Genomic DNA, 25,572 nt, shown 5'->3' on the forward strand with positions numbered 1-25,572 from the left:
CCGTAAAAATCGAACTGTCTGATGCTCAAAAAAAATATATAGGATTTTTAAAGTATAAAGATTCTTCATAAGTAGAACGATAATATTTCACATACTTGCGGTTGTTATTGATGTTTTAGTGCCACATGAAGAACAAAGAGATCTCAACAACACCTTAACATCAAAATTATACCTATATTAAATATTCATGCCATTCAGTTTAGTCAGAATCGATGAAGATGATGTGTTAGAATACGTTTTTGAAAGATATACTGCGATCAATTCAGACGCCGATTCTATACGCCAGGACCTGGGGATTCAAGATTCTAAATCAACTACTCTAAATATTGAAATTGCTCCACCAAAATCTTTAATCAATGATACCAATATAACTAAAAAAGGCAAAAAAAAGAAAGGTAATAAGAGCTCATCGGATTATGATTTTTATTCATTTGAAATAAAACAAAATGTTACCAGTTTGCATTCAACTCGTGATAACGACAATTCAACTACCGGCTATGTCTTATGGTCTCTAACACCTGTATTTTGCGAATGGCTACTATATAACGAACAGGCATCACCTTTACACCGTGCTCAAATGGTTAACATATGCTCATTAGAGAAGAAAATTATACATGATATTGAGTTTCCATCCTTATTGAATGAGGACACAACGGTAATTGAACTCGGATCTGGTATTTCTTCAGTTTTACCCATTCTCTGCAGTAACTTTGTTGGAACTTATATATGTACAGACCAAAGAGGAATTCTGAATGGGTTGAAACAGAACATTGCGAATAACCTTGACCTAGTGAATAAGCGCACTATAGTATCTGAAACTTTAGACATTTCTAATATCCAAGAACAACCAACAAACTCTGACGACGAAACAATACCTATTAAACCCACTACTCAACTAGAAGTAGCAATTTTGGACTGGGAAACTTTTCCCAAATCTATCAAGAGTGGATCATCAAATATATTGACAGATTTTGTGAAACCACACGGGACGATATTTCTATTGGCATTGGATGTAATCTACAATGAATATCTGATCAACCCATTTTTGCACACATTACACTCGATAATGTTCTACTACAAGAACCAAAGGGAGATCGTTGCTCTTGTTGGGATACATCTCAGATCAGATGACATTGTACAGGAATTTTTGGAGAAAGTAACTACAGAATTTCCTTTCAAATTACATGTCGTTGATGACCCACAATGGTCTCATTCCCGCTATGACATATACTACATCACTCTCTAAATTACAAATACATTTGGCCACCATTTTCACAACCAAAAGTATTTGAGAAACCCTCCCAGTTGCCAGATTTGAGTGCAGTTACTTCGCATTAAAACAAGAAGCAAATATATAGCAGATAGCAATTCACAGTATAGCCTTCGGAGTTATAAACACTTAAAACTGCAAATCACGGCATTATAACGTCAGGGTGTACGTGATTTCTATGCCACACAGCAGCGATGCAGTGCAAAAGTCGTAGGGGCTGAATTTGTCCTCTTTATCCCCAACGAAGAGGCACGAGTTTTTCAGCCTGGAAGTGAAATTTCAAAAAGAAAATCCAAAGGAAAAAAAAATCTGCATAACAAGAGTTTCAGTGATAAGTAGATGAGATGGGGGGAATATTGACCAGATAGTCATTCTGCGCTTAAAACGACTAGCGATCTCAACAGAATCTGGTAGATCCAAACTAACGCTATAACTGTTCTTGCTGGGAAAAGAATATCTTTCCAAGAAAATTAGCAACTTAGTCTGAACTTTTGTGACGGCATTACTCCAAGGGTCCTTGCATTCATTTTAGTTCTGGCAACACTAGAGAGACCCTATAGAGGTTCATTTTTATTTTCAAACGCACAGGTAGTTGAATTTATTGGTGTTGAAAAAAAGCGGTGCTGTTGACTATTTGGTATAAGTCCACGCCACTGCCATAACAACCATAGCTATAACAACTAAGGAATTTTTTTTTGCTGCATTTACTTTTATTTGTTGTTGCCCTAAGAAAGGCTTATTTTGCATTCATTATAGATTAATAATACTCCCAAAATAATCTCCGTTTGATTTTTAATTAATTTCTCTTTATTGACCTGATTATATGAAAAAACAATAAAGATCTAAGATACTACTGAACTGATAGGAACTACTAATACATAATGGCTGTATGGGAGCAATTAGAAGTTTCAAAAGCTCACGTAGCTTACGCATGTGTGGGTGTTTTCTCATCTATCTTCTCATTAGTATCACTTTTCGTGAAGGAGAAACTGTATATTGGTGAATCCACCGTGGCGGGTATATTCGGACTTATAGTGGGGCCCGTTTGTCTAGATTGGTTTAACCCATTAGAGTGGGGTAACTCTGATGTTATTACATTAGAGATTACTAGAATAGTTTTATGTTTACAGATTTTTGCTGTTGCCGTTGAACTACCACGAAAGTACATGAAGAAGCATTGGCTTTCAGTTACCATGCTACTAGTACCGGTAATGACTGCTGGTTGGTTAATTATTGGTCTGTTTGTATGGATTATCATTCCACACATCAACTTTCCAGCAGCTTTGTTAGTAAGTGCTTGTATCACTGCCACAGATCCTATTCTGGCACAGTCAGTGGTTTCAGGTAAGTTTGCCAAAAAGGTGCCGGGGCATTTAAGAAATTTACTATCAGCTGAATCAGGTTGTAATGATGGTATGGCATTTCCATTCATTTATTTATCCCTTAATTTAGTTCTTCACCCAGGAAGAGGAGGACTTATTGTTAAAGATTGGATTTGTATAACAATCCTCTATGAATGTCTGTTTGGATGCATATTAGGTGTTGTGATAGGATACGTTGGTAGAATATCTATAAGATTTGCTGAAGAAAAGAACATTATAGACAGAGAATCATTTTTGGCTTTCTATGTGGTATTAGCTTTTATATGTGCTGGTTTTGGTTCTTTATTAGGTGTTGATGACCTTCTTGTATCGTTTGCAGCCGGTGCTGCATTTGCATGGGATGGTTGGTTTTCTCAGAAAACTGAAGAATCCAATGTGTCTACTGTTATTGATGTCTTGCTAAATTACGCCTATTTTATCTACTTTGGTGCCATTATCCCATGGGATCAATTTAACAATGGTGATATTGGTCTAAATGTCTGGAGACTGATCGTATTAGCAATTATTGTTATCTTCTTGCGTAGAATTCCAGCAGTTATGATTCTAAAACCTGTTATACCCGATATCAAATCATGGCGTGAGGCGTTATTTGTGGGCCATTTTGGGCCTATTGGTGTAGGCGCAATCTTTGCTGCTATTCTGGCTAGAGGTGAGCTTGAACATGAATTTCTGGAAGAACCCACTCCGTTAAATGTTGTTCCTCCAGAGGTGGAAACTGAACATTGGCAATTGATTGCCATTTTATGGCCAACGATTTGTTTCTTTATCATCACATCTATCATTGTTCATGGTTCATCCGTTGCTGTGATAACACTAGGAAGACATTTGAATACTGTGACTTTGACTAAAACTTTTACCACCCATACTACAAATGGGAATGGGAAATCATCTTGGATGCAAAGATTACCCTCACTTGATAAGAGTGGTAGATCATTTTCATTACACCGTGTGGATACGAGTGCCACAAATGAAACTATACACCATGAAACTGAACCTGATGAATTGAAACAGAATGATACCATGGAAGATTACAGTGGCGTCACAACTAGTGGCAAACCTGTAAGAGCAGCTGGTGGAATGCGGAGAAGGGTTACTAGGAAGAAGAAAAAGAGTAGAGGTAGAAAGCATGCCGAAAGACTGATGAGGAAGACTGAAAAACTAAACCCTATGTTCGGAGGCTATGATGATGAGCTAAATGATTTGGGTAGAGAAAAACTTCAATTAGAAAAGGAAGCTGAAGCTGGCACATTTGCACTAGGACGTAAAAACTGGCCAAATGCTGACAACGATGACGATGCCGATGGTTCACCACATACTGTGATTGGTACTAGTATAAGTGGCTCTGATCAATATGATGAGGAGAAAGTGGATTCTCGCCATTCTCTTGAAAGTACGCAATCTGAAAAAGAAAGGAAACTTGCTGAACTTAAAGAGCAAGAAGAAACTCCTCATGTTGCTTATGCAGAAGGGAACAAGATTATTTTTGAGAATAAACAAGGTGAAATTATTGATGAAGCTAAGCTAAATAGTCCATCTGATGAGGAGGCCCAGCAATCGTTCCGAAGCCCAAGTTCATTAAAGAAAACTAGAAGCAATGATTCTACAAGTAGAAGTATGACTAGTATGAATAGTCTGAAGAGAATTATTACTCCTCCATCTGTGAAAAAGGTACATTCACTAATTGATCGTAGTCATCCAAAGTATATTGCATACAAAATAGACAACCAATTAATTATTGAAGATGACGAAGGTGAAGTTTTGAGACGTTACAAGATCAATACCCATGATAAAGAAGAATCTAAAACATCTCCCAAAGTTCAAACTAGAAATGAAAGGAGCTCAAGTATTGTCTCTAGAGCTTTGTCTGCTGTTGGATTAAGAAATGGATCTAAAACTACTTTAGCATCTGATGAAGTAACTGGAGTAGCAGAAGGGGAAAGACAGTTCGTACTAACTCCAGTACCTACACATATGTATGATCAGAATGAAAACCAAATCAACGAAGAAGATGAGGAAGGAACTAGTTATAGTGGGTCTGAAAATGATAATGAAGAAGAAAATTCTCAATCTGATGACTCATATGAGTATGATAGCAATCAATTATCAGGTGAGGAGTCCAATGAAAGATCTGAGGATGAGGAAAGTGAAGATTATGATGAAGATAGTGATAATTATTCTGAAACTCAAATAGAAAGAGATCGTCGTCTAAATGCCCTTGGCCATATATCTTTACCTGCAGAAGCTGATGATGAGGAACCAGCTCCTTATATTCCACAACTAGATCAAAATAATTCTAGAAATAAAATGAAATCCACATTCGCGAGGTTCAAGAAATAATCCAGTCATCTCCTCTATTGCCAACAAGAAACTACCTACCTCAGCAATAACAATCCATTTCATATTCAATTTGAGCATTCAATCATTTAATATAATATAATACATAACCTTAATTTAAGCATCAAAAAATATTTAGTGATAAAACCATTTTTTGCCCTAAATGTTTATCAGTTTTCTGATTATACTAAAAATTTAAATCATAAATTTATAATGCATTTTTATTTACAGATATTGAACTACTAATATTTACTAATCATAGTTTTGAAACGAAGTCTCATATCTTTTTTTTTCCAAATTCTAATGACTGCTGTATAAAATTGGAGAAATCGTTGTAATCAGGATTATCATCACATATCAAGTCAATTCTATTTGTCTGGCCACCACGAGCACCTCCGTTAATGTTTGAGTATTGCACCAGAAATCTGTCCCGAAATTTAAGCCTTGTAATGCGATGTCGATAAGTGTTCACAAAATCATAGCGGACTTGCACGGTGCCCTCTTCTTCCGTTGGGATATTAACACAAACGCTGTTACCTAACAACATCTTGTTACCTTGACCAAAATCTAATTTAGCTTGATCAACATAGTGTTTTAATTCATCTTGTCCTTCAAGCCATTGTCCTGGATCGTCATTTTCCAACGACGGATTGAGGGAAACTACTGCATCACTTACAATTTTGAAATCAAAGGGATGCTGAGGTGCTTCTAACATAACTGCCTTCTCAGAAACTGAGAAAATACAGTCCATCGAGGCCTTAATTGCATTATCTCGGTCATCAAGTTCAAACCATAATTCCATGTTAGGTGGATAACTCTTAATCCCGGGTGGTATTGATGATAAATCTGGTTTGAATTTCAACTGAACATAATAATCATCGTTTTCTCCAAGAACAGATAGATCCCCCTCATGTGTTTCTTCAAAATATGGTAGATCCATTAGAAAATTAGAAATTGTTGGTATACGTGGTAAAAATGTTCTTATCATTGAGTTTCCAGCTTTCAAAAGCTGTCCCATGGTAACACTAATTACATGTTGCCTAGTTCCCTTCACAGGCAAGAGTTTTTGCTTCAAGGAAATATTCTTATCAGTTAGGAAGTCATAAATCCTTTTGACATCCAGCATTTCAATTGTGGGAGGATACTCGAGTTTATCAGTTTTGCCTAACAATTTATTTTCTGGCAACTGTAATCTATACCACAGTTTATTTTTGTCTAACCAATTGAACGAATCCATGTCTGTGTATGGATATTCCTTACACTTTTCCTTCATACATTTATCACCTGTGGTGATATATTCTTCTTGTACATGTGGCGTGTACTTACTTGCCCAAGTCAGATATAGCTTTGCTGTATCAATTCTCTTTTTTCCAAAAGCAGAGATGTTGTACTGTTTTTCTTCAGAACTATCGGAGATTAAATCAATATAAACACTAGCTTGTTTTTGCACCAAATCGATTATTTGTTCAACATTCATATCTCCGTCCAGTTTACCGTCTATAGAATGATCTCTAATCAACTTTTCAATTGGCACTATTTCAGTTTTCACATTCTCTAAAATTCTATTGAGAGAAATTTCCACATACCTAATAACATTCGCCGATGCCCTGATTATGATTTTGTTTTCTTCTGGAGCTACTGCCAAAATTGCACCTATCCTAGCTAAATTATGTAGTATTTTACCATTGTCTGTGAGCAAAAGAAGGTAAGTATCTCTAGTCTTGATATCCAGCTCGCGCTCTATAATTAGATCATCTTTTTCATTTATGTTTTCATCCACCTGACATTGCCAGTATTCATTCATAATCTTTTTTATAATAAATGCCTTTGACTTCTTGAAAAGAGACGGGCCGAACATCTTCTTGGAATATGCCCTCAATTGGTTGACAGTGTAAGCTGATTTCAGCAAATTCTCCAGCTGTTCATATCTTTTTTGAGACATGATAGGTTTTACAGGCTTTTGATAACCAATAGCTTTCACAGCTTGTTCTTCAGATACGGTACTTCTGAATACCATCAACTTCCGACGTTTCTGGTCTATTTCCTCTAAGACAGTGTCAGTCAGTTTTTCTTTATCTTCCTCTTTGCTACCATTTGTACTAATTCCGAGATCAACACCTTCCAGTATAGATAACTTGGTCCTAGGGGCACTTATTGGTCTATTATGTCGTGTAATTAAACTATCAGTTGTTGTATGTGTATTTGCATGATCTGTTACAGGGCCTCTTCGCCTTCTCTTAAAAGAGGTAACTTGTCCAGGGTTTAGCACCACAATCTTTTGTTTCTCAGGCATCTTCTTCTTACCCCTAGTCGATAATAGCTTCTCTTTCAGCGAATCATCGCTGTAGAGTCTTATCCTCGTCCTAAACGCCGGCAGTATCCGCTTTCGCAGTAATGGCAAAGCTCTCAGCATTGTGAGACAACTTGCTAGTAGATATGAACCAACTGTTTGATGGAGAGTGCTATTTGAGTCACTGAGTAATACTTAAAGCAATGTCAAAACTGGGTCTAAGGAACCGTGAAGAAAATGTGTGGGAAAGCCTGACGCAGTAAAGTAGTGAACAGCAGGTAAACGCTATTGCTAGGTAGCAACAAGGATGTTTAATAATGTGAATTGGCTGTTAGATGTGGGTTATTATGAAACCTTTGAAGCTAGACTATTAGTTTGACTATCTCCTGCCTCTCTTTTGCAAAAAAATTACATCAAAAAATTTAAAGCTGAATTGAAATCGCAGATGCGATGTGATGCGATGAGATGAGACGGGTTAGTCCTTGAACCATTATAAGTCATTGATCTAGCAATTATAGAACCCTAGGATTTCAGCAGACACAGCACGCCATTGGATATATGATACTGTAGTAGTACGATGAGTGACGACAGGACGCATAAGAAGCAGAAGAGGATACGAGTACGAACGGATGTGGTAGCTGATTATTTTGATCTGTACAACAGGGAGGTGCGGCGTGTGCTGATGCCTGAGTTTGGGCTCACGGAGGAGCTAACGCGGTCGAAGGTGCATGTGAACTCAAGAGTACGATGTCTTGAGCCGGATCATTTTAGCGGGCAAGTACTACGCCGTGATGATTACGATGATTATGATGATGACAACGACGAGGAGCATGATGACAGTGAATCGGACGGTGATTATACAACAGATGATGAAGTAGAGCCAGCTGAGGATGACGACATGGGGACTGAGTGGACTCGTTATGAGAAGGAGCAGTTCTTCTACTGCATGTCGCGGTACAGCATACATCGAGTCGATGAGTGGTGTCAGACGTTTACGAACAAGAGCAAGTACGAAATATTGGTATACTACCAAGTGCTGCGGTCCAACCTCGAGCAATTGAAGACCACGCGGTACAAGCGTCTTCTTCCGCGGTCTCGATTTCCGATAGCCTATGAGATGAGTCCGGAGTTTATCAGGCTGGAAGAAATGCTGTGTGAGCAAGTGAACGATGTTGTGCTACATAAAGCTGGAAGTGACGAAGGTAGCGTCGAAGATAACGAGGATAGCATAATAGACATCGAGAAGTGGAACGCACGGTGGGAGCCTCTCTATGCCAACACCCATATCGAGGAGCTGCGGCCCATCAGCATAGAGCCGCTGCCGATAGCACCAGAGGCGATCCGATATCTCACGGAGCTAGTCAAACGACACACAAGGAAGCTACTGTGGCACAGTGTCCTGCCCTCTCTCGAGTCGGCACGGATATCCAAAGCTGCTCTCCTGGGGAGACAGGCTGAAAAGAGACAAGCTGAGAAGAGACCTCTGGCAGAAGAAGACATTATTGAGATACAGGCACACCCTAGGAAGAAGCACCACAGGGACTACTACCCGCACGAGATAACTCGGGAGGATGTTTTGCAAGCGGTGATCACGTTGAAACAAGAGGGCAGCACACAGACATACCCGCTTACGCTAGGCGAGTGTGTGCTGGACACAATAAAGAAGTACGAGATAGAGACGAGCACCCAGGGCCGTCTGTTCCACAGCAAGGACATCGCCAAGCAGAGCGTGCTGTCGAACCTAGTGAGCTCACACCAGAGACACCACAACGCAGAGGACGACTCAGCGCTGGCACTGACAGGGGAGCTGGCGACCCGCTACTACGACGGCATCAGCTACATGGACCGCAAGTACATGAGCCGCATGAACCGCCTGCTCACATCCACATATGCGGACTCAGAACTCTGGCACGTGACCGAATCTACAACCGCATCGCAAGGCCCACCTGACTTGTTCGTACAATACTACTCACACAGCGTCCCCACCCCGCACGAAAACAACGTGACGGAGAAGCTTGCCCTTCAGCTCCACGACACGCAGCTGGCGAACGCGGTGCTGGACAACCCTTGCGAAGTGGCGCTGGCGTGCGAGGAGTCCCGCAGGTTGGACCTGGAGGACCTCGCCCGGTCACGTAAGCACGAGAACATGCTGCTGCGGTACCTGGTCGGTGTCAGCGAGCGGGCCCAACCTATGCGCGTCATCACAGACCAAACGCGGTCCACCGCCGTCTCAAACAAACTCCTACAATGGTTCCAGGTATCCCCCTAGATATGGGGAAAGCAAAGATTAGATACGTGAGATACAGGGAATCTAGCACCCACTGCCTTCAGTTATCTCAATTCGAGTTATCTCAATTTTGAGTTATCTCAATTTGAATTGTCTCAATGACACTCAGTTCTCTTTCTACAACTGATTACATCCCCCCCTACCCATCTCCAGCCTCCAGCCTAATACACCTCGAGATATACGGGAGTCGACCTCCGAATAGTCCTCGAGAAACTGCTAAACTCGGAGATCGCTATCCGAGGTGCGCATAATAGAGTGTGTGCACTGGGTACGCCCTTAGATCGCCTGCAGAGATGTTAGAAATCCCCCCCATTCCCCTAATATAAGCAAGACTACTTAGACGAACCTGCAGCAATACGGAGTAAGAGCAGTAGAAGCAGTACAACGCAGTAGAAGCAGTAAACGCAGGCAGGACAATAAAAGAACAATGCAGACCACAGAATGTGCCGTAGGTGAGATAAGTGATTTGAGATTTCCTGCGGTGATAACTAGGGGAGTGAGGGGCGGCCCAGTTGTTACTGGATTTCTCGGGGTGGGAGATCCGAATTTGGCTCAGATAGCAGCGCACGGGGGAGATCGGATGGGATTGCTGATAGCGAACAGTAGATAAACAAAGCTGCTGCGGCGATAATGTGCAGGTGCTACAGCCCTCAAGTTCGCTTTCCATCTTTGCTAAAAATCGCTCTCGGGGGTCGATCCCCGGGCCCGGCGATGACTATCCTGGGCATCCCCCCCATACATATAAAAGGGCAGTAGTCTGAGAACCAACAAAGGTATCACAAGCGTCACAAGTATCACAAGTATTACACAAATACCACTAAGAACAACTAACAACTAACAACTAACAAAAATATATGCTAAGAATCTACCGTCCCAGAGTTATGGCTATTGCCAGAAGATATGTCTCGCAGACTGCGCAGACCAGCAACGCTATGGTCGCTGATACCACTGATCCCATGATGAACCCTATGCAGCCCAAGTTGAGTAGCCACTCGCAGCTGCCACCCAGCAGTGTCGCTTACTTGAAGACGCTGTCTCGTGCTGAGGTTTTCTCGCTGGGGATGATAGGGCTGGCCACCACCAGCAAGCCTGTGCTAAACCTTGTGATCAAGCTGTTCCCATATGTGCCTATGCCTTTGATCAAGATGTTTGTGTCCCGTCTGTACTGTGGTGGTGACAACATCAACGAGGTCAAGACCTTCGGCGAGAAATTGCAGAAAAGAGGCATCTCGAACATGATGCTGTCCCTAACCATAGAGGATTCCGAAGGTACAAAGAACATCGATATCAACTACATTGTCGAGGAGACTATCAAGTCCGTGCACGGCGTGCTAAAACCAAACCTGGTCAACCAGCTGGAGAAGTGCGGCAACGACGCGAAGAAGATCAACGAGATCGCCCCGGGTTACATCGCTTTGAAACCTTCTGCACTGGTGTCTAACCCACATGACGTGCTAATGAACTTCAACAACCCAGACCCTCACTGGGTCGCACAACGCGAGAAGCTGATCGACAACTGCTCTAGAATCGCCCAGGAGATTTACGACTTGAACAACGACTTGCTTAAGAAGTACCCTTCTAGAACAGCTCCATTCTGCGTCGCTACCATCGACGCTGAGAAGTACGACCTGCAAAACAGCGGGGTCTACGAACTACAAAGAATTCTGTTCCAGAAATTCAACAAGCTAAGCTCCCCAATGGTTTCCGTGATTGGTACTTGGCAACTATACTTGGTCGACTCCGCAGCACAACTTGCTCGCGAACACGCAAGAGCTATGAAGGAAGGTTACAAGTTGGGTGTCAAATTAGTTAGAGGCGCTTATATCCACTCTGAGACAAAGCGCGACTCTATCATCTTCAAAACTAAAGAAGGCACAGACGAAAACTACGATGCGGTCATGACCACTGTTATCCAAGACCTTTTAAAGAATGGTACCAAATCCTACTATGGTCACTTGGTCGTCGCATCTCACAATTATGGGTCTCAGATGCTGGCTACCAAAATCTTGAAAGATGCTCCAGAAAATGTCGGTAAGGCCAATATCGTCCTTGGACAATTGCTAGGTATGTCAGACAACGTCACTCACGATTTGATCACCAAGCATGGCGCAAAGAACATTATTAAGTACGTCCCATGGGGTCCTCCATTGGAAACTAAGGACTATCTATTGAGAAGATTACAAGAAAACGGTGATGCAGTTAAGTCAGACAATGGTTTCCCACTAGTGAAGGCAGTAATTAAATCACTCTTCTCTAGGGCTTGAGAGCTGATGTCAAGACTCTTTACGCACTTCATTTCGAAATTCCATTGTGTTTTTCTATGGTTGTTAAATTCTAACTACCAATTGTATTCTGAAAAGTTATTTTAACCATGCATTGAGTGCTTCTATTCAGGACACTCACCTTGTGATACGACTGTAAGTACCAAGGCAATCACTTTTTTTTTTTATAAAGCATTAATGTTTGCTCTTATTATACCACATTTGTTTTCTTTATCCCTTACCTTATACTGTAAACTCATTTTTACAGTAGGCTTTACCTTTATATACACTCCCGAACTTAAAGAAATTTTGATAATTTATATATAGAACTATTTATATCCTTATAACCATTAATATTTTATTCATGAAACTTACACAAACTTTCAACTTCTTTTTAGTAAAAAGATCAGAGGCCATCTCTTGGAAGCTCTTTTTTCAAGTATCAAAAGAAAATGAGATGAGTTCCGTTATACATACCTATAAATGCACAATAATAACTACTAGACTCTACTCAAAACCAAGCATAAAAAAACACAAGCGTGTGATAGATGAAGTTCGTTGCATTGATATCGGGTGGGAAGGACTCGTGCTATAATATTCTTCACTGCCAAAGACAAGGTCATGAACTTGTCGCGCTGGCTAATTTGCGGCCTATAGACACAGACAAACAGGAGCTAGATAGCTTCATGTTTCAAACTGTTGGCCATGATATTGTCTCTCTCTATGAAAACTGTACAGGTCTTCCGTTGTTTAGAAAGGAGATTCATCCAAAAACGTCCAAGAACGTTGAATTGAACTATACACCCACAAAGGACGACGAAATTGAGGTACTGTACCAATTATTATCAGAAGTTAAACAATCGATTCCGGATTTACAAGCTGTAAGTGTTGGAGCCATCTTATCTTCATACCAAAGAACCAGAGTTGAAGATGTGTGTGGAAGGTTGGGACTTGTAGTTTTAAGCTACTTATGGCAGAGAAGTCAACTTGAGCTGATGACCGAGATGTGTTCAATGTCTAAGCAGGAGGATGAATTAAATACATCTGAGAGTTGTAAACTTGATGCTAGGATTATCAAAGTAGCAGCGATCGGCTTGGACAACACAGATTTAGGGAAATCGTTACCACAGTTATTTCCAAAGATGCTAAAATTGAACACCCGATATGAGGTTCATATTTGCGGTGAAGGTGGTGAATTTGAGTCTATGGTGTTGGATGCGCCATTTTTTCGTAAAGGATTTCTAAAACTAGAAGAGGTTATTGATACAACTGACAATGAAAATGACGGTGTATATAACGCACAATTGATAGTGAAATTTCAGAAAAGAGAACTACCAGATGATATATTTCAATCAGAGTTGTCGAGATTGCCTGTTCCACCATTATTTGACCCGGCATGGAACGAATTGTATGAGCTTATCGATAATGAAAACTTCGAAGATACCAAAACGATCAACACTATGAATATAAGACTTCCCTCAGTTAAAACACATACAAACCGCATTGGAAACTTACTATATATTTCCAATATACAACCACAGTACAAAGATGGCACTGTACAAGAGCAAGTCAAGGATGTACTACAGCAACTGGATAATATACTAAAAGATAATCATCTCACAGCCAAAAACGTACTCTATTCTTCTCTGTTGTTGACAGATATGTCCCTTTTTGCCTCTGTAAATCAAGAGTACAGTAAGTTCTTTGATATATGGAAAAATGGTCCCCTACCACCAGCAAGGGCGTGTATCGAATCCAATATAATTAATGATGGTAGTGCTTTGCAACTCTCAGTAGTTGTTAAATATGCGGATCAAACTCTTGGAAATGATATAGAGAAGTGTGAAAAAAGTGGCTTACATGTCCAAGGAAGATCATATTGGGCACCATGCAATATTGGTCCGTATTCTCAATCTATTTGGCTATCTAATGATTTGAATCAACTTTCATATTTAAGCGGTCAAATTGCTTTAGAACCCTCACAAATGGAGATGATCGACACCAATGATGCTAAACAACAGGCAGTTTTATCATTAAAGCATCTAGATAGTATCAAACAAGTGATAAATGCAAGAAATCAAGTACAGCTAACCTGTTTCATTAGCAATAACTCAATAGTACCACTACTGACTCAAACTTGGGCTCAATATTCTGAAGATATAATATATAGTTCAGAAATGGAAGAATGGTGTGGTAAACCTAGTGAGTCTCAAGATTGCTTAATTATTGTGAAGGTATCCAATTTGCCTAGGAACGCTCTTTGTGAATGGGGAGGGATAGCGGCTAAATCACTAGAAGTGGAACATGACGATCATGATTTAACAGCAGAATTACGTAAACTTAACCTAGATGGTGGCATCAATATAATAAATCATCATGACCTAACATTAAGACGGTTCAAGACTACCTTTGCTAATACAGCAGAGCAACTAATTACACAAATAAGAGGTGTAACTTCCAAGAATACGCATTGCATTATTTTTTTCTCTGAATACTTATGTGTAGATAAACTTCAAGACACTAGTGCCGAGTTCATTCCAGTTGAAAAGGTTTATAATTACAAAGGTGAAGAAGTAAAATTCGCGGCACACATTGTTAATCACACTAAATTTTAAGTAATACACCACATATATATGCATCATATACTAGCACTAATATAATATCTACATCATTGGCACGTTGCAACTTTAGAGCAACTTTATCTGTTTTGACTGTTTGGAGCACCTTTATCCATTTAAATTTTCCAGTTAAGTTTAAATGACAAAAAAATCGATGAGCTTGTACAATACTAGCTGTATATGTATGATTAAGAAGAATAGCAAATATTGAACTAGCCTTGGTAACGAAAGAATTTCAGATAGTTCTCTTCCAACATCTATCCCTATCGTCCAAGGCTTTTACATTAGTACTATCAGCTACACCTGATCGAACATTTTTGAATCAGGGAAACTTATATGGAAGCATATACACTACACTTGCGATGATATGAATACCTTAAATCAAATAAGAAAAACATTATCATAACTGGCCAATTGTAAAGAGCAATTACTACCGTCACTAAATTATATTTTGGAGTTTTGTAATGGATTTTACAAGCCAAGCTAGAAGGATTATCAAATTTGCAGAGAAAGCTCTACAAGATGAAACCTTGGATTCAGATACTGTACAGAGAGCGATCATAGAAAGAAACCTTCGAATTGAGTTTCGAAGACAAAACATTGTTTCTAATGCATTGAAAGATTGTCATTATCATCAAATCACTGATGAGGAATTACAAAGTAACTTGACTAATTATCCTTTTATGGCTTCCATCCAAGCTAGAGTTGCATGGAGATCAATTCTTTCTTCACCTACAGATCCTGATAAAGATTATCATAATCAGACTAGTACATCTATTAACAGGAAGAGAAGTATTTATAACAGCGGGCATATACCTAATAAGAGACTTCGCAATGAAAAAGATAGAGTAGATAAACTTAATCAAATGGTGAGAGACATCGAGAATAATACGAAAGTCGTGGAGACATTACTAAATGAATCTGATATAACCACATCTGTTGATAGACCGGCTATAAATGTCCATCCATTTGTAGAGGATGAAGCTCCACCACCAACCATTACAATGGATGACCTTGAGATAGTCAGTAATGCCACTAAAAATATTTCTAATACAAATACAGTCGAAAAGCCTTACGTATCAGTGAGTTCAAACTCTAGAAATGAATACGAAACACGTCATTTAAAATATGACAGCACGATTAGTAGGTTCGGTAAAATTGATCACAGGCGCCATTCTAAAGAGAATATCTTAATCAGGAACGATAATGAAACTCATACAATAAGAAGAAATAGCAAAAGTAACAAAAATCCTAAATCAATCAGAAAGATGAGAGCTGTTGCGAAGAAATACCATTTAGAAGAATGAATATAAAATGAAATTTATTATAATTTTCTACATATTATCTACTTAAAGAAATAATAAAAAAGGTGGGATAAAATGCAAGACATGTCAAATGAACGCACCTGAATAAGCAAGGGACCATGTCAAACTCTGACCATTATCAAGGAAATTACCGGAGAAATTGGGAGATGAAAAAAATTCAAATGATGCTCGAGGATTGAACAAAGCCAAATTTAGCATCATTATTCCTTTCCAACCGTCATTAACATCATTAACTATGCCTTGAAGTTTTTGAATCCACTCTTGCTCAACATATGATGGGTGTCTGATAAATGACGACATGGGAGTTATTGGTATAGCATGAATCATTTGGATGTATTGAAGATAATTCCCAAAATAAGTTGTATGATCAATCTTGTTCTCAAATAATATACCACTTACTTTATTACCAATAAATTGTGGTGGTTCAGTTTTGTTAGCATCATCATAAAGGAAATATTGATTAAGTGATGTGTTTAGAATTCCAAGTTGGACATTCGATCTGTTGACCAATGCAACATTTCCAGAAACCATACCCCATAGTTTCAAAGCGTAACAAGAATTGACATCTTCAGAACTTGACTCTTCATCTTTACCATCACCACTCTCAAAGAGACCTTTTGCCCACGAGTGTCCAGTGAACCAGTCAAATGACCTATACATGGGGAAATAGGGATCGTTTTCTGAAGGATTAGCATAATCCCTTATTAGGGTTTCAACCCATTCTCGATTTTCAGTAAACCAGCTACCATTACCAATGTCTCTGTCAACTTTCGTCAAAATTGCAGCGGCAATAATATGGTAGGAATAATGGAAATGATGATCGTTATAGTAAGAATTTCCAAAATCGTCACCACTAGTTCCTGAAGATATAACACCACCCCATGTAGTGTCATATCTTAGCGGTAATTGTTGCTGGTTTTGTGAAAAGCGTGCAAATGCTTCCTTCAACTTTGGTAATAGAATATCCACCAATCCTCTGTCATTAACGATATATTGACAGCAAAATAGTATCCATGCATATTTGGCCAATACTTTACCTGAAAAATACATTGAGTTAACATTAGATTCATTGATTACGTCTCCATTCACTTCTTTTCTAGCTGCATCTCTTACTTTTTCCAACACTTCATGCGAGTATAAAACTCTCCTTCCTGGAATTGTTGTAGCTGGGATAAAATCAACATTAGCTGGAATCTGAACCTGCATTTCCAGCGTATTTGTGATGAAGCCCCTCATAACACCCATCACAGTAGAGTCTAACTCTGAATTAATACTGGTCAACGCAGTTGGGATAGTCATTGATACCATATGGTGTCTCAATCCATACAAGAGGGTCGTACCTTTGTTTGAATAGCCTTCTGTTTTATAAGCCAGTCTATAGATACCTTTGTCCTTATTAACTGCATTTACAACATCGCAATTCACCGGATAACAACCAGCTGCCTGGTCTATAGCCTCAACAGTATCTGCAACAACTTGGATTGTGGCCGAACTGACACGTTGGTTAGCTTGGATTGTATTTCCATTCGCAATGAATAACTGGAAGTTGTTGCATTTTGAATCTAGTTTCACGTAAATGGTCCATTTCACATCGTTTTCCAGTAAGACTTGATACTTTTGCATATCTGTCCTGGGTGATGCCATACTGTTCAGATTTCTAAAGCCGACAGCAGATTGTAATCTGGGTGTCAGATTGCTATAGTTAGCGGTAATAAAGCCCATACCTTGAACGATAGGAAATCTGATATGCTCCGACTCGGATTTCTTTAGCCATACATGGATTGACATGTGCGATAAGTCAGTAAAACGCAAAGACATACTTTCAAAAGATGGTAACTCATTCGCACCAAAGACAAATGATCTAATTCCAATTGGACTAAAGAAGAATGGTGCTGGATTGCCATCACCAAATACTCTTTGTGAAGCACGTACATGATTTGCGGCAAATCCTGGGAACGCATTATCCTTGGAAATCCAGACTGAGTAAGGGTGAGTCCATGTTGCGCATGTTTGACTACCTAGCAAAAAGTTTCCATAGAATTTGTTGGTAGCAACAGGTCTTCCATTCCTCTCCACACCATCGGGGATAGGTATCTCGTGCCCAGTTCTTGTGAACATGGCAGGTGGGGCACTAGTGTTTATTGGAAGATCATTAACGGTGACATACTCAGCCTCTTGAACCATATCATTGGTAATATTGATGCTGTTCATGGCATCTATTGTAGGAGTGGCGGTATCGAGAACTAATGATGATATCATAGAGTCCGGTTCTTCATTTCTAGGAGGCATTATGGGCTCATTAGGGTAAAACAACCCAGAAGTGGACCGATTGGGGTTCGCATCCTTCGGTAAAGGCATGGGAGGGCGGTTGTATGACATAGAAAACTAAACTGATCAACCGGATTCGATGCGTACTATAGCTATAAGTGCTTCTTTTCCTATTATTTCTGAATTGATATTGTTATATGATATTAAAATAGAGTTTAATGTTATTTGGGTAGAGCAGCAGTTGCGCAGTTTGACACTACAGGGCTCGCTCTAAAGATATCTTATTGTGGCTCTTTTTGTATTGCTCCTAATGTAAATAAGTCTAGAGAAACAGTTAGAAGTAAGAAGACCTTAAATGAAGACTATTGTACAGCTTCTGAGCACTGGACAGTTCCTGAATTCTATTATTGTGTCCATTGTTCACAAAATCCCAGTTCTGTGCGATGACTCCTTAGAAACTACCGTACAGAGAAGGACCTCACATGGAAATGTCCAATCTCTAAAGGGTTCGATCCTGTGAAGTGAAAAATTTCAGATTTTTGCAAAAATAAAAATCGTTGCGATGCGATGCGATGATGCGATGAGCACATCGCATGAGTCCTCCAATCGAGCTTTATATGGTAATCAAGACAACTTAGGAGTAAATCCTGGATTGGTAAGGGGTCGATTGTTAGTTCTGGCCTTCGCTTGTTTGTTTGTATTTCTGATTCCAAGATTAGTTGGTGAACATTGAAGACTGAAGATAGGATGTCTTTGGTGGTAGACAAATATATACAGTTGCATCAGGAGTATCGAATACTTCATCTTTTGAATCATAGGAATAAGAATCAGCATAGGGTAGCAACATGGTGGAAATGGTTTAACATGCTTAGGAGGAGTGTAGGTGATGTGGTTGAGATTCTGCAACCACTCGGGAGGAGAAAAAACCAGAAGCTTAAGGACAAGAAGGATGGTAGGTTTCTGTACCGCACGCTACACAAGTTCTTTCAAATGGAGAGCAAGTTATATTATAGTTTTAATAATATTATTAAACTAGGCCAGTTTATAACACTCGGAGTTGTCCTTGTCGGAATATTGGGACGGGTTCATTCTATTTATCATGAGATTTTTGAACTATACAAAGAACAATTCATCAGCATGGGCTGTCTCAGGGTACCTAAGAAAAACGCTCAAATTGAAGAAGCACATGTCACTAATAATGATAACGAAGAACTAGGCGAACTTATAAATGATGCCGATGTGCTCATAGAGCCGTCTGCTCTACTGAAACAAGATGTAATTCTGAGCAAAAACATTAAGAATGAGAGCAAATCTAGTAAGGACAAAAAGAAGAAGAAGAAAAAGAAGAAAGGCTCAGCTATCGACGATTTGTTTGGTTAGATCTATTCAAACCCATTGGGGTCGGCAACTGTATAACATAGTTCTTTATAAACGGTGTATTACTTTAATTAATATAGATATGTGCGGGTCATAATTACATGGTAGAAAACAAAAATCAATGGGAATATTCAATTTAAAATAGGTACTCCAAATTTGTCCTCTTGTAAGGAAGTCGTTCATGCATTGAAAATAGCATTAACAAAAATATTAGTGTATTAACATAAACAATATTGCAAAGACATGGCGAAAAAATACAATTAACTGTACACTATGAGTGCAAACTGCATCGAGAAGAATCAAAACAGGCGCATGGGCCGGCTGAGTATAGCATAGTAAGCACTACAAATAGCATGGATATCTGTGAGGATTTCTATCAATAATTAACCATTATTCTGTACTTACTAGCATAAAGCATGCCATATTTTATGGGAAGTTAGCAGATCATTTCTTATCATAGATAAGCATGTCAGCCCAGTTTGGTAGAACGAATGATGCTGAATGTATCTGGCTATTATAATATCTTAATTGATTTTGCTCTGATACTGAAGGTTGTCTTTGTGGAGTTGTCAAATCGTAATCATTAGAATTAGTACATACAATCAAACCTAACTGGCCTGACGTATAAGTTGGAACGGTAGTGTACGATATCATCGTATTTGTAAACACCTCGTTGGCAGTTTTTCTAAGGCTAGCCAAGTAATTAATGTCTAACCAAACATTCTCTGATGCCTGTGCAATGACAATGCCATCTGGTTTTAATGCATTTTGCAATAATTCAAAATACTCCTTCTGGAAAAATGCCTCAGCAGGTCCATCTGGATCTGAGCTGTCAGTGATGATAACATCATATTTGTCATCATTAGATAACATAGATGCTTCCTTAAGAAACTTAAACCCATCGCATAAATTCAACTTCAGCTTTGGGTGGTCCATTGCACAGGACATTCCAGGTAAATATTTTTTGGCCAACTCAATAACTGTCTTGTCAATCTCCACCATTGTAACAGACTCTACCTTGTCATGCTTGACTACCTCTCTGACAACACCACCATCACCTCCACCAATGACCAAAACTTTCTTAGGATTCGCATGGCAATACAATGGGATATGGGCTATCATTTCCTGGTAGGCAAATTCATCCCTCTCCGAGCACTGGATAATCCCATCTAACACAAGACAAACTCCATGATTTGTACTCTCAAACACCAAGATATCTTGAAACTCACTCTTGGACTGGTATAACACTTGCTTAACTTTCAAAGCCAACGCTTGTCCGGGGAAATGCTCATCGCTCATCTCATAGAACCACCCATCCTTAATATATTTCTGTTCTGCCATTGCTGCTATCAAACTGCTTCTCTCTTCCCTTATACAAAGTAAATCCAGATATTTAACAGACTATGTCATTAGCATTCCAATTCCTATGAGGGTTGACCAGTTAACCATCATAGATATAACAGTTTTCATCGACTTGTGTTGCGCAAAGTTGACTTTTCTCATCAATTTTTGTCACTTTTTAGAAAGTTTTGACCATTCTCTAAGCCAAAACATCAGACGATTAGGTTTACCAGGTCTGTATTTTTTGGGTTAAACCATGATTATAGAGATTGTTTTGATGACGAATTATAGTATTACATATGCGATATTTAATAAAGATTTTATAATCAAAAAAATATTAGCTGCAAATCGAATTGGACGTTAAGCCGAATCACGCACAGAGTAGTTCGTTTCCAGTTGTTCCTGACTAAAAGAACAAACGTACCTGAAATAATAAGATGAGTGATGATAGAAGTGAGCTATTGAAGCAGTCTTTACAACTCCAGGAAGAAATCAACAATATATTCCATGAGTTGAGCAGTCTTAATCGACAAGTGCGAATAGACATCGATGACTTCTGCAATATATATGAGAACAGCATAATGAATGTGAACGAGTCAGCAATCAACAGAGAAACCCATAACGGTGGTAAGACAGATACCAGACGCTCTCCTAAATAGCCCCTTTAGTTTAATACAAAGTCTATAGAGCACACTTGTAATATTATTAATTCACTTGATATTCATAACTCGTTCGACTAGGCGTTGTAAATGCCTTATTAGCTTCATCTTCTCCTTGGTCCTCTGACTGGTGGTGGTTGTCTAGATTGGTTTTTCTTGAATAGCGGTGCGTTCTTCAACATATCTGGCACAACAAAGAACCGTATGTGAGACCCTCTTACAAATACATGGTCCATCCTGGATAGCTTCTGAGTGCTACTCGTTACCATAACATCTCGCAGTTGTACATTCATATTATCCTCACTCTCCACAAGCTTACCTCTATATGTATCACCGTTATTCAGTTCAATAGTAACCACATGCCCCTGTGCTTCACTCAATAATTTAACCGGTATATTACTCATAATTTACACTGATATTGTTCTTGGTTACAACTAATTATGCTCGTTGTTTCGCCTATGAATAGATTGTTTAAATAGAGATAACAGTATTGTAGTATGGATCCCTGAGCAATGTCTTGATGATGAACCTAAACAAACTTCTATGTACAACCAATACATCTCATCGAGAACTTCTTTATGTTTCACCGTTTCTGAAAAATTCTCGTTTTAAGGATTGTAAGGTGATAGACAATAAAAGGACTTCGCAGAACCAAACAAGGGTAGACAAGCAAGTACATCGACTTGATCTGTGATCAGCCAATAATAGGAAAGCCAAATTAGAGTATTACTAGGAAGTTCTTAAATAGTTAAGAAATCCCCGGTGAAACTATAACAGAACGGGCAATGGAAGTCGAGATCGAGCATGTTGAGCTCGGGTTCATCAATGAGCTGAACAAGAACATATGTGGGCTGCAAGTTGAGGGCAATCTGATGTGCTTTGCGCTGCGGACTGGTTCGCTGTTTCTCATTGACCTCGATACTCCTTCAAATGTGATACGATGTCAGATACCGCTGGTTCGGGATGGCGGCGTTAACGCTGAGAAAGTGCTTAAGATATGGCTCAATCCTTCCCGGAGTTTGATTCTGGTAAAGACCAATTTTGCCAAATACTACCTCTGTGATGTGGATGTAATTGTAAAGACAAATGGTGAAAGTATGACTCAGAATGCTATTGCTAGTGTGAAACAGCTAAGCAAGAAAAACTGTGACGTTAGATCTGTTGCATGGGTTCGCAATGCTAAGGCAACTGGTATGCACGATAAGTTTAATCTGCTTATAGGAACAGCTCGAGGACAAGTTTACTACATAGAGATCAACTCCAAATTATCAGAACAGAATGCTACATTGCTATATGAATCCCCTGACTCAATAGATGGTATATATTGGAATGATGCAAACGGTGATATAATTATAGCATCAAAGAATAAACTCATCTACTGGGATGGTCTTCAAAGTTCCAGCAACAACAACAAAAACGATCGAGAGATTAGTCCCAAAATAACACTATCGAAGAAGCGCAAATCGAACGAAGTAGAAGAGTATGAACACATGCATATGGAATACACAAATAAGTTTGCCGTATATAAAAATTCATTTGCTTGGGTAACGGAAAGTGGCATAGTGTTTTCTAATGTAGAGCAAGTCAAGAAATCGAATAAGAAAGTCCTGGGTTCATCAAAGGTTATCCTCAATGTAGAGCTTCCTAATTCAAAGAAACCTATCAGGGATATAATACTTTCTGACTATCATATCTTGATCTTAAGAGAATCATCCATTACAATAGTAAATCAATTGGATAACAGTGTTATTTATAACCAATCGATATGGAGTAATGATAATGAGCATATATTAGGATTTGCATCTGACGTACACTATAAACAGGCCACATTTTGGTGTTTCTCAGCCTCAAATATTTTCGAAATTATATTGAAGAAAGAATCTAATTCCGTGTGGAGATTGTTATGTGATCAACAGAGATATGATGATGCCCTCAATCTTCAAGATTTATCATTGTTTGAACAAAGTTCAATTCAATATCTAAAGGGGATGCACTTGCTGGAAGAAAATGTTTACTCTGATGCTGCAAAGTGTTTTGGCAAATCTGATACGGTTTCCATTCCTGAAATAGCATTAAAATTATTAGATGGTGATGATGGCATGTTGAAAATCGGGGAGCAGAAGCTAAATGCATTGCAGTTTTTTCTAAGTGAAAAACTACTGAATTACCGTCATAAGGACTCCTTAAAATACACAATAATACTTGATTGGATTATGTGGAACTATGTTAGATTATTTTGTTTGATAGACGAGAAAGCTTGTTCAGAAAGGGAACCAGATAGACTAAAATATTGGGACCAAAGGAAAGAAGAAATTTCAGCCAGCGTAAAGAAACTCATTGATGATAATATTAACCTTTTGGAAAGAGGGACTTTTTATCAACTGTTGGAAAAGTCAGGTAGGAGAATAGAACTGCTTTACTTGGCTGAGAAACTAAATGATCATCAATATTTGATGAATTACTGGATTAGAAATGAAAATTGGTACGAATCTTTGAAAGTTCTTCAAAAGGCAAAAGATCCTCAATTGGCTTACAAGCACGCAAATATACTTTTAGTCAACTGTTCACAGTCTACTATAAATACATGGATGACTATGGAGAATCTAAACCCAGTCTTTCTTATAGATGCAATACTGACTTATTTTTCAATTTACCAGAAATCCACAAAAGGGTCAAAAGTCTTACAAGAAAATTACGCTTTGACATATTTGAAATGGTATGTTGGTAATAATGACGTGAATGACAAGATCATTTACAACACAATAGTATATATGATGATAACAACGCCCATAATCCAAGAGGGAAATGACGCTATGCAAACTGATCATAATAATGATAATGACGTGATAGAATTCATGGAAAACTACAGTAGTAAGTCTCATCTGGAGTTTGTCCTCAGATTGAGCTTGAAGTTTGAGAGAATAAAAGTAGCAATATATTTATTGAAATTATCAGATCAGTATGAAGATGCAGTAGATTTAGCATTATCAAATGGATTAGTAGATGAAGCAAAGGAAATTGCCAATATGGAATCTCTTGCCAAGGACTTCACAATCAAAAGAAAACATTGGATAAAAATTGCACAAGTTGTACTATCTCAACACTTAGAGAAGCCGGATATAAAGCAGAACATCAGGAGTATTATAAGAGAATCAGAAGGTACTGTCAAGATAAATGATTTGTTGCCGTTTTTCAATGAATTTACTACGGTGGCTAATCTGAAAGATGAGCTTGTCCGGAGTCTAGAAGAGCACAACCATGAAATTATTACAATTCGCGATAAGATTAAGCACTCGTTAGAGCTTAAGAAGGACATTATCCATGAGACAGAAAAGTTTAAGGAGAGGTATAGAATATTAGAACCTGGTAAATCTTGTGATCAATGTCAAAAAATGCTACAAACACGTAAGTTCTTGGTATTTCCATGTGGTCATTGTTTCCACACAGACTGTCTAATAAGAGCCATTCTAAGCTCAAACGACTACAATTTGAAAGGAAAAATTGAAAATTTCCAGAAGAGATTGAATAAAGACCGTAAATCTGTGAATCCAAAGGAATTAGAAGAACTAATGGCAACCAAATGCTGTTTATGTAGTGACATTGCCATCAACAAGATAGATGAGGCAACAATAGATGACAAGGAACGCTCTCAATGGGTTATATAGATACCTCTTTCTTTATTCCACTTCATGGTTGTCGTCCTTACAAAAATAGTAGCAAAAGTAATGACCAAGAGCATATACATGAGTACAAAACTTGTCTCAAAATGTGGGTCAATATATATAAATGATAAAAGGCTATGACTATCCATAATTGATTTGACATTTGTCATAATCATTTTAGTCATTACGTTATTGAGCATCATCAGCAACGTTTGATCACTAATCATCCATCTCAATCATTACGCAATTTGAACTCTTCAAAATGCCCAACATTCGAGGATAGGGAGCTACTCATCAGCAACCCTTAAATTATGCTGGTAATTTGGTTTTTCAATATGTAATTAATTACAGGCAATGTTGATGGATTGGTAATTAAATTATTTGTTGGTTGAGATATGAATTTTAAGGTAAAGTTATAAAAGGAGGTCTTATCTTCTTGAAAAGTTGGCAATCGAAACTAGTTACTATAGTTGTTAATCCCATTGAAAAGAGTATATA

The 25,572-nt window shown here is 38.6% G+C and overlaps 13 protein-coding genes across 13 annotated transcripts; 9 read left to right on the forward strand and 4 right to left on the reverse strand.

The window, feature by feature from the left end:
- Positions 1 to 187: 187 nt before the first annotated feature.
- Positions 188 to 1,246, forward strand: RKM5 (S-adenosylmethionine-dependent methyltransferase; the record flags this gene model as incomplete). The annotated part of the gene is made up of 1 exon (XM_449539.1): positions 188 to 1,246. One exon carries the CDS (start codon positions 188 to 190, stop codon positions 1,244 to 1,246), a length of 1,059 nt encoding a protein of 352 aa, XP_449539.1.
- Positions 1,247 to 2,151: 905 nt separating this feature from the next.
- Positions 2,152 to 4,989, forward strand: NHA1 (Nha1p; the record flags this gene model as incomplete). Its single annotated transcript, XM_449540.1, has 1 exon — positions 2,152 to 4,989. One exon carries the CDS (start codon positions 2,152 to 2,154, stop codon positions 4,987 to 4,989), a length of 2,838 nt encoding a protein of 945 aa, XP_449540.1.
- A 274-nt stretch (positions 4,990 to 5,263) lies between these two features.
- Positions 5,264 to 7,399, reverse strand: SLS1 (Sls1p; the record flags this gene model as incomplete). Its single annotated transcript, XM_449541.1, has 1 exon — positions 5,264 to 7,399. The coding sequence occupies one exon, from the start codon at positions 7,397 to 7,399 to the stop codon at positions 5,264 to 5,266; it is 2,136 nt and encodes a 711-aa protein (XP_449541.1).
- Positions 7,400 to 7,853: 454 nt separating this feature from the next.
- On the forward strand, positions 7,854 to 9,545 carry RRN5 (Rrn5p; the record flags this gene model as incomplete). The annotated part of the gene is made up of 1 exon (XM_449542.1): positions 7,854 to 9,545. One exon carries the CDS (start codon positions 7,854 to 7,856, stop codon positions 9,543 to 9,545), a length of 1,692 nt encoding a protein of 563 aa, XP_449542.1.
- An 872-nt stretch (positions 9,546 to 10,417) lies between these two features.
- On the forward strand, positions 10,418 to 11,827 carry PUT1 (proline dehydrogenase; the record flags this gene model as incomplete). Its single annotated transcript, XM_449543.1, has 1 exon — positions 10,418 to 11,827. One exon carries the CDS (start codon positions 10,418 to 10,420, stop codon positions 11,825 to 11,827), a length of 1,410 nt encoding a protein of 469 aa, XP_449543.1.
- A 545-nt stretch (positions 11,828 to 12,372) lies between these two features.
- DPH6 (diphthine--ammonia ligase) lies at positions 12,373 to 14,439 on the forward strand (the record flags this gene model as incomplete). The annotated part of the gene is made up of 1 exon (XM_449544.1): positions 12,373 to 14,439. One exon carries the CDS (start codon positions 12,373 to 12,375, stop codon positions 14,437 to 14,439), a length of 2,067 nt encoding a protein of 688 aa, XP_449544.1.
- A 467-nt stretch (positions 14,440 to 14,906) lies between these two features.
- Positions 14,907 to 15,749, forward strand: GVI51_M04455 (uncharacterized protein; the record flags this gene model as incomplete). The annotated part of the gene is made up of 1 exon (XM_449545.1): positions 14,907 to 15,749. One exon carries the CDS (start codon positions 14,907 to 14,909, stop codon positions 15,747 to 15,749), a length of 843 nt encoding a protein of 280 aa, XP_449545.1.
- An 84-nt stretch (positions 15,750 to 15,833) lies between these two features.
- ACF2 (endo-1,3(4)-beta-glucanase) lies at positions 15,834 to 18,146 on the reverse strand (the record flags this gene model as incomplete). Its single annotated transcript, XM_449546.1, has 1 exon — positions 15,834 to 18,146. The coding sequence occupies one exon, from the start codon at positions 18,144 to 18,146 to the stop codon at positions 15,834 to 15,836; it is 2,313 nt and encodes a 770-aa protein (XP_449546.1).
- Positions 18,147 to 18,782: 636 nt separating this feature from the next.
- RMP1 (Rmp1p) lies at positions 18,783 to 19,415 on the forward strand (the record flags this gene model as incomplete). The annotated part of the gene is made up of 1 exon (XM_449547.1): positions 18,783 to 19,415. The coding sequence occupies one exon, from the start codon at positions 18,783 to 18,785 to the stop codon at positions 19,413 to 19,415; it is 633 nt and encodes a 210-aa protein (XP_449547.1).
- Positions 19,416 to 19,856: 441 nt separating this feature from the next.
- Positions 19,857 to 20,753, reverse strand: SPE4 (spermine synthase; the record flags this gene model as incomplete). The annotated part of the gene is made up of 1 exon (XM_449548.1): positions 19,857 to 20,753. The coding sequence occupies one exon, from the start codon at positions 20,751 to 20,753 to the stop codon at positions 19,857 to 19,859; it is 897 nt and encodes a 298-aa protein (XP_449548.1).
- A 437-nt stretch (positions 20,754 to 21,190) lies between these two features.
- Positions 21,191 to 21,412, forward strand: GVI51_M04543 (uncharacterized protein; the record flags this gene model as incomplete). The annotated part of the gene is made up of 1 exon (XM_065626654.1): positions 21,191 to 21,412. The coding sequence occupies one exon, from the start codon at positions 21,191 to 21,193 to the stop codon at positions 21,410 to 21,412; it is 222 nt and encodes a 73-aa protein (XP_065482726.1).
- A 104-nt stretch (positions 21,413 to 21,516) lies between these two features.
- On the reverse strand, positions 21,517 to 21,816 carry SMD3 (mRNA splicing protein SMD3; the record flags this gene model as incomplete). The annotated part of the gene is made up of 1 exon (XM_449549.1): positions 21,517 to 21,816. The coding sequence occupies one exon, from the start codon at positions 21,814 to 21,816 to the stop codon at positions 21,517 to 21,519; it is 300 nt and encodes a 99-aa protein (XP_449549.1).
- Positions 21,817 to 22,197: 381 nt separating this feature from the next.
- On the forward strand, positions 22,198 to 25,077 carry PEP3 (tethering complex subunit PEP3; the record flags this gene model as incomplete). Its single annotated transcript, XM_449550.1, has 1 exon — positions 22,198 to 25,077. One exon carries the CDS (start codon positions 22,198 to 22,200, stop codon positions 25,075 to 25,077), a length of 2,880 nt encoding a protein of 959 aa, XP_449550.1.
- Positions 25,078 to 25,572: the final 495 nt, after the last annotated feature.

Source organism: Nakaseomyces glabratus, chromosome M (assembly GCF_010111755.1).
Source record: "Nakaseomyces glabratus chromosome M, complete sequence".
In the NCBI taxonomy this organism is placed as follows: Eukaryota; Fungi; Ascomycota; class Saccharomycetes; order Saccharomycetales; family Saccharomycetaceae; genus Nakaseomyces; species Nakaseomyces glabratus.